The sequence below is a fragment of the Mirounga leonina genome, unplaced genomic scaffold (assembly GCF_011800145.1).
Source record: "Mirounga leonina isolate KUSES-001 unplaced genomic scaffold, KU_Mleo_1.0 Mir_53, whole genome shotgun sequence".
Taxonomy (NCBI): domain Eukaryota; kingdom Metazoa; phylum Chordata; class Mammalia; order Carnivora; family Phocidae; genus Mirounga; species Mirounga leonina.
Window position 1 is genome coordinate 4656370 of NW_023270807.1, and position 6466 is coordinate 4662835.

Sequence of the window (6466 nt, forward strand, 5' to 3'; positions counted from 1 at the left end):
GATGGTGGGGTGGGGTCACAAGGGTCTCACTAGATTCCACTGTGCCCACCTCGGCTCCCAACCCAGAACCCGAGGACAGGGAGCCCTTTCAGTTCGGGCATGAGCTCAGCTCCAGGGCAACAGGAGGCCTGCACCTGCCCTGCCCCCTGCCCCAGCTCTGCAAACCCCTCTGTCCCCCACTGGGCAGGGAAGGGAGCAGCCAACGAGATGGTGCTTTGCAGTGGAGGGGGAGCAGGGGCACCCCCTTGACACACACCCTCTTATCCAGGGCACCCCTTCCTGCCAAGTATAGAAGAAATGAAGGCTCCGCTCTACTCCCAAATACCATGGGGGCACAAACTCGCAAAAAACAGGCCTTCTCCTCTGCTCCTCTCAAAGTCAAGCCTCAGCCCAGAAAATGGCTGGCCAGCACCCCACCCCCACACCCCCAGCCCCGCTCCCTTGAGACGCAGGGGGGTGCTGAGGTTGGGCCAGCTGACTAGGGTGGAGATTGTGCTCTCAGGAATCCAGCTCCTTGTGGGGTGGGGTGGGGTTAGATGGGGCAGGAGGGAAGGTGTCAGTCTTCAGACTGCCCAGGCCCAAGACCCCTGTGCTGGGTCCCTCCGAAGGGGCAGGGTGGGGAGGATATGACGTCCAAGAACAAACAGGTCAAGGGATCAAGGTGACCTGGGGTCTCCACCTTCCAGCCCTTGCCCTGAAAACAAAGGGCGTGTGGCAGGTGCCTCGCCTCCCTCACCACTGCCCGCAGAGGGACATTCACAGAGCTCACAAAGTACCCCGGGCCTCCTTTGACCCCAGCCTCCCTCATCCCAGGGAGTCCCAGAGTCCAGCCAAGGGTGGGGCTCCTGAGCCAGCTCCCCTTCTGGCTCCCTTCTGGTAAAGCCACTGGGCTGAGTTAGGAACGAGGGAAGGTCACCAGTTAGGAACAGGTGCAGCCAGGACAACGCCCACGTGGCGCCGAGGTCCCTGGGGTGGCAGACGCCATTCCGGCGAGTCCCTTGTCTCCGCAGAAAAGAAGGTGCTGGCCGGTCGGATAGAAACTTGTGCTTTAATACGTGTGTGTGTGTGCGTGTGAGTGTGTGCGTGTGTGTGTCAAACGACCGGCTCCAGGGCCTCAGCGCCGGGCCTCTGTCCTTGTTTCTCTGCTCATCCTCGCAGCCAATGCAGGCCCCCTCCCTGGCGGGCCGGCCCTGCCCCTGGGCACCCCGGCTGGCGGGGGTCAGTCTTTGGTACGATGCAGACACTTTGGTGTGCCGGGGGCGGGGTGGGGAGGCCACGCAGCTCTCATCATCTCTGCAATGCCAAGAGGAAGATGACCATGGGCCCCCAGAGCTGTGGGTGGGGCTGGCGGGGGGCTCCACTGCCCGGTATCACCACCACTGTGACAGGAGAGAGAAGGGACACGGGCCAGGGCCCCGGTCAGCTCGGTAGGGCCGGGGCCTAGCAAGCTGCCCCCTCTCTCGGGGGGCACCTAAAGGGGGACGCTGCCCTCACTGCACACAGACACACCCGTAAGCACAGATGTGAGGTTGGGTGGTGTGGGGCTTAACTTAAGCCTCCAGGGTCCAAATCCTGACTCTGCAGCTCACTAAGACACGGAGCAATTCACCTGACCTCCGTGGGCCTCAGTTTCCTCGTCTGTAAAATGAGTCCAATAGTCAGTGCCGCCCCAGGGGGCTGTTGTCCTCACGACATGAGATCACGCATATACAGCATTTTGCACGCTGCCTGGTGCATGGTAATGACTCAATAAATCCCAGCTGTTACAATTGCAAACACCTGGCCCTGGGGGGGTGGGGCACATGTTCACATCTGCCCCCCCCCCCACTGCCCCCTCCCCACACACAGACATACCCAGACGCAGACAGAGGAGGCATCCGGGTACTGTAATAACTCAGTAAGTTCACGGGAGGGCACAGTTCTCATTGCCCTACAAATGCCCCATAACCTGAGCCAGGGTGGGGCCCAAGATGGGGCCCAAACACACCAGCCCCTGTTCACGTAGTCCCTGACACACGCATCCCATCACACAGTCACTCTGAACCCCCATTCAGCCCTGACACAGACAGATGCCTACCCACACCACCCCCCCTACATTCGGCTCCTCCCTCCCTCCCTCCCTATCTTGCACCTTTATTGGGATCCATCTGTTTCCGGGGACACTCTCCCTTCTTCAGTGTGACATCATCTATGGCGATATCCCCCAGGTAGCCAGAGCCTCGAACCCCCTCAAAAATAATCTGGGGTGGGGTCAGAGAGCAGAGAGCAGGGATTAGGGGATTCTTCCCAAGAGAGCCCCCAACCCCTTCCTTCCCCTCAGTCCACTTGGAAGCCCCCATACCCCTGCCTGGGTTTCTCCCCAGCTCCCCGGAGGGAGCCCGGAGTCTTCCTAAGTGCTCCCTGGTCAGAGCACCGGCCTGAGGGTTGGGGGAGCCTGTGAGGGGCCCCCGGGCCCGCTGGACTCACCTGGAAGGGCCCGCTGGGTTTGATGGGCACATGCACCTGCTGCCACACATTGCCCTTATTGCCACTGAGGGACCAGGCGTGCGTGTCCAGGCCCCCTTTGTTCCGGGACCGCACCAGGAGGTTGAGGGAGCCTGTGGTGGGGATGAAGAGAAGGGGGCAGTGAGGGTCTGGACAAGGCCCCCTCCCCCGCCACTGCCCACAGCACCAGCCCAGACTGGTTCACATCCCGTTATCCCTGGAGGGGGGCGGGGCGGCGAGGGGCACCTTCAACACGGGACAGAGACCACAGCAGCAGGCTTCAATTCATCAGGACGCCTGCAAATTTTCTTTCATTCCTTCCCTTCCTTTCTAATCAGCTGATCCCCCCCAACACACACACACACACACACACACACACACACACCATCCTTCTTCCTCTAAACAGCGGAGTTGTCCCAGGCAGTGGGGCCTATGACTGAGCACAGAGCAGGATTCCCAAAGCACACAGTGCACACCCCTGGCGTGGGATGATTTTTCTGGAAGCACAGGAATGGACTTTAAAACGTTTGATACTTAGATGTATGTTTTGAGAAATGAATAAAGGCGAGTCCTTCAAACTCACGATTTCTCTAATATTGACGCTTCGGACAATGCTAAGAAAAAGAGGGAATTGCTTTAAAGAGAGATGTTGGTATTTGTGCCACATAGCCACGGGAAAAACAGAGGAAGTGAAACGCTGAGGGCATTTGCCTGTGGGTGCTGAGCTCGTGTGCCCACGGCCACAGGGGCCTGGAATTCTGGAGGTGCTGGGGCCCTGGAAAAGAGGGAGGGGATCGTGGCTTGGCGAAGGTGCCCAGGCCATGTCATGCCCCTTCTTGGCTCGTCCAGCCCGCCTCGAGCCCCCAGTGATACGAAGGATCTGGCTCAGAGGGAAGGGGGAATGAATCTTAGCACCTGGTGGCTGGCATTTCCATGGCGCTGTCCAGAGACAAAGCCACACCATCTGTGACACCAGATAGCAGACCCCCAGTGGGGGAGAGTCACCAAATGTTACCTGCCTGAGCTGAAAGGAGTTGGCCCGAAAGACACAAGGTCTGGGGACAGCTGGTTCTCAGAGCTGCCAGGTGGGCTACGAGGGGAGGGAAGAGGAGGGAACAGGACAGCAAGAAACACCCCCTTCCCCAGCAGCAGGGCCAGGCCTGGGTGGGGACCCTTGCCAGCAGATGGACCCATCAGATGGCTATGGCCAGCTCCCAGTGGGCCGGGAGGTGCCACACAGGCTTCAATAGGCCCAAGCCCCAATGCCTTTCAGGCTCCTCACCAGCCCCAAAGGGACCCTCTCTCTTCCCCATCCTGGAGCTCTTCCACCCACCCCCGTTCTTATCCCCCTCAATTCCCACATCTTTTCTCCTTCCTCCACCACCCTGCCCCAAGGCCACTAATGGGGGGACCCCTCCTTTTCACTGCTTAACCAAAAATTGCTTCCCTAAGTACCCCATCAGCTCTAGGATCTCCCCTGCTCAGGGGCTTCCTGACAGCATTTCAGAGGGGTCAGCCAGGGTCCAAGACCTGCAAGCTCCCTGAAGGGTGGGCCTGCTCACTGTCTTCCCTACCTCCCTTGCCACCTGCAAAGCCAGAGTGAAATGTGTGCTGGAGCCTGGACAGACAGACTGCAGCTTCCCAGCCTCTGGGCTTCTGCTCAGGCTTTTCCCACTGCTGGAGACTCCCTCCCCTACCACATTGCCCTGGCCAAATCCTTCCTGTGATTTGAGGCCTCTCTGAAACGCCATCTCCAGGCCCCAGACCACTCTCTGCTCCGTGGTGTGACAGTTAGCGGGGATTCACATCTTCTCCTCCCCGTCTGACTCTTTGAGGGAAGGTCTGCAGCAAGTTGCTATGGGTTCTAAACAATTACGTGCTGAATGAAAAACTGTTTATGATGGTCCTCACAACTGAAAGAGGACTTTCAGAGAAACTCATGGTTAGAAATTTCTTTGGGGTTCGTGAACCTTAGGCCTCCCTATCATTCATTCGTTCAACTAATTGAGCCCCACTATGTGCCACGCACTGTTCTAGACACGAGAGATACGTCAGTGAATAAGGCAAAGACCGCTGCCCTCCTAGAGCTTACCTTCTATTGGTGATAAGCATTATAAAGCTAATAATGCAGGGAAAGGAATAAAGAGGTATTGAGGTGGGATTGTCAGGGACCTCTCTGAGGAGACCTGAATGAGGGAAGGGGGAGAATGTTCCAGGCCAGGGAACATCATGAGCAAAGTCCTCTTCGGCAGGAACCCGCCTCAAGTATTTCAAGAAAAGCAAGGAGACCAGTGTGCTCGCGAGCTGAGTGGGAGCCAAGGTGAAAGTGGCAGAAAATGAGGTCAGAGAAGGAGGCAGGGGCCGGATCAGATACTGGAGGCCTAGACGAGATGGTGATGAAAGGGGCAGAGCAGGGGAGTAACGTGACTTGGGACAGGGGGCCCCTCCACAGCATCCCTGCTAGAAAGCCCTCCTGTCCAGATCTGATGCTTACAGAGTCTTCCTCCGGTCAAATTCAAATCTGCCTTTGGCTTCTATATGTATATAGTGTTTCCGGAAACCTGCCCCCAGATCTAGCGCAGTGATTGCCTTTGGGGAAGGGCTCTAGGTTGCAGGAGGACTGGGACGGGAGGGGGATTCTCATTACGCGCCCTTTGTACCTCCTGACCCATGCAAAATACATGGCCTGTCTTAGTAAAGAAGTAAACAAACAAATAAATAAAAAATTTAAAAACTTGTCACTTCCTCCGCAGAGTCTTCCTTAATCAAGCCCCCAGCGCTGGTCCCTGTTCCCAGTTGTCTTGGCCACGTGGACACGTGTCACAATGGCCCCTCAGTCTTATCCGGTGCCATTAGCTGTTTAACGTCTGTCTCTCCCACTTGACCATAGGTGCCAGGAGCATGGGGAACTGCTCTGCCCTGTTCATTGCAGCACCTGATGCCTGGCACAGAGCAGGAGCTGGGGAAGTGATGGCTGAATGATAAGTTCATTGATTCACGTGACTTCCCAGAGGGCGAATGCACGCCCACCCTTAGGAAGCCGGACTGCCCCTCATTGCTCACAAAGCGGCACCCTCCCAATCCTGTGTTCAGGGCTTGGGGGAGTCAGACAACTTGGGTTGCTGTGTGATCCTGGGGAAAATGCTGAACCTCTCTGATTTATATGGTAGTACCTCCCTCACCTGGTGCTTGTGAGAGATAATGGGACTACAGATGCAGAGCACCCAGGAAGTCACCAGGCACTTGACAGGTGCTCAATACAGACACCCTCTTAGCCTTTTTCGCCCTCTCCTCCAAGGCTTCCATCTTGTCCTGCTGGAGCTATCTTCTTTGCAGACTCAGGACAACCTCAGACAAGCTGGCTCTGGCTTCCTCCCTTGCCCAGATTCTGCCTACACCCCCTCCAAGGATTTGTCATTCAGCCAAGTTGGGAAGCCCAGGCCTCGCATGGGCCATGCCCAGCCTCCTGTGGACTCCCTCTCTCCTCCCTGCCCCAGCAACCCTTGGGCAGACTACCTGGTCCCCTGACTCACCGATGTGCTTCCCGTACATGTGGTAGAAAAAGGAGACGCAGTAGAACTTAGCGCTGGCATTGTACAAGGGACTCACCAAACGGGCTCGGTCCCCCAGCTCCCGGGGCCTTGATGTCTCGATGAACATGTAGTAGCCTGTTGGGGAGGGGGAGATGCACCAACAGCCTCCTCCTCACCCCACACAGGCTGCTTCCTGTCTGATTCCTTCACTGCCTTAACTTCACCTGACCCCAGGGGCCTCACCTATCCCATCTGGTCCTCCCCGCCTCACCGCCCGGCACAGGAGTCTAGGCCAGGAGTTCGAGCTCTAGTGCAGTTTCTCTTCTTCTGAGTCCCCATGAAGACAGAATTGTGTCTCCCCCCTCAAATTAGGGCTCCCTGAGGCAGGGCTGTGTCTCCCCTCAGACTGGGGCTCCCCCCTCAGACTGGGGCTCCCTGAGGGCAGGACT

At 57.5% G+C, this 6466-nt stretch overlaps 1 protein-coding gene across 1 annotated transcript in view; it reads right to left on the minus strand.

Annotated features, from left to right (window-relative positions):
* Positions 1-553: 553 nt before the first annotated feature.
* Positions 554-6466, minus strand: part of MDGA1 (MAM domain containing glycosylphosphatidylinositol anchor 1) — a 54226-nt gene continuing 48313 nt past the window's right edge. Inside the window, exons 14-17 of the mRNA XM_034991152.1 lie at positions 6018-6152; positions 2467-2597; positions 2132-2240; positions 554-1379 (exon numbers count right to left, since the gene is read on the minus strand). Coding sequence (XP_034847043.1) covers positions 1288-1379; positions 2132-2240; positions 2467-2597; positions 6018-6152 — 467 coding nt within the window. The 3' untranslated portion in view covers positions 554-1287. The remainder of the gene's footprint in view (positions 1380-2131; positions 2241-2466; positions 2598-6017; positions 6153-6466) is intronic.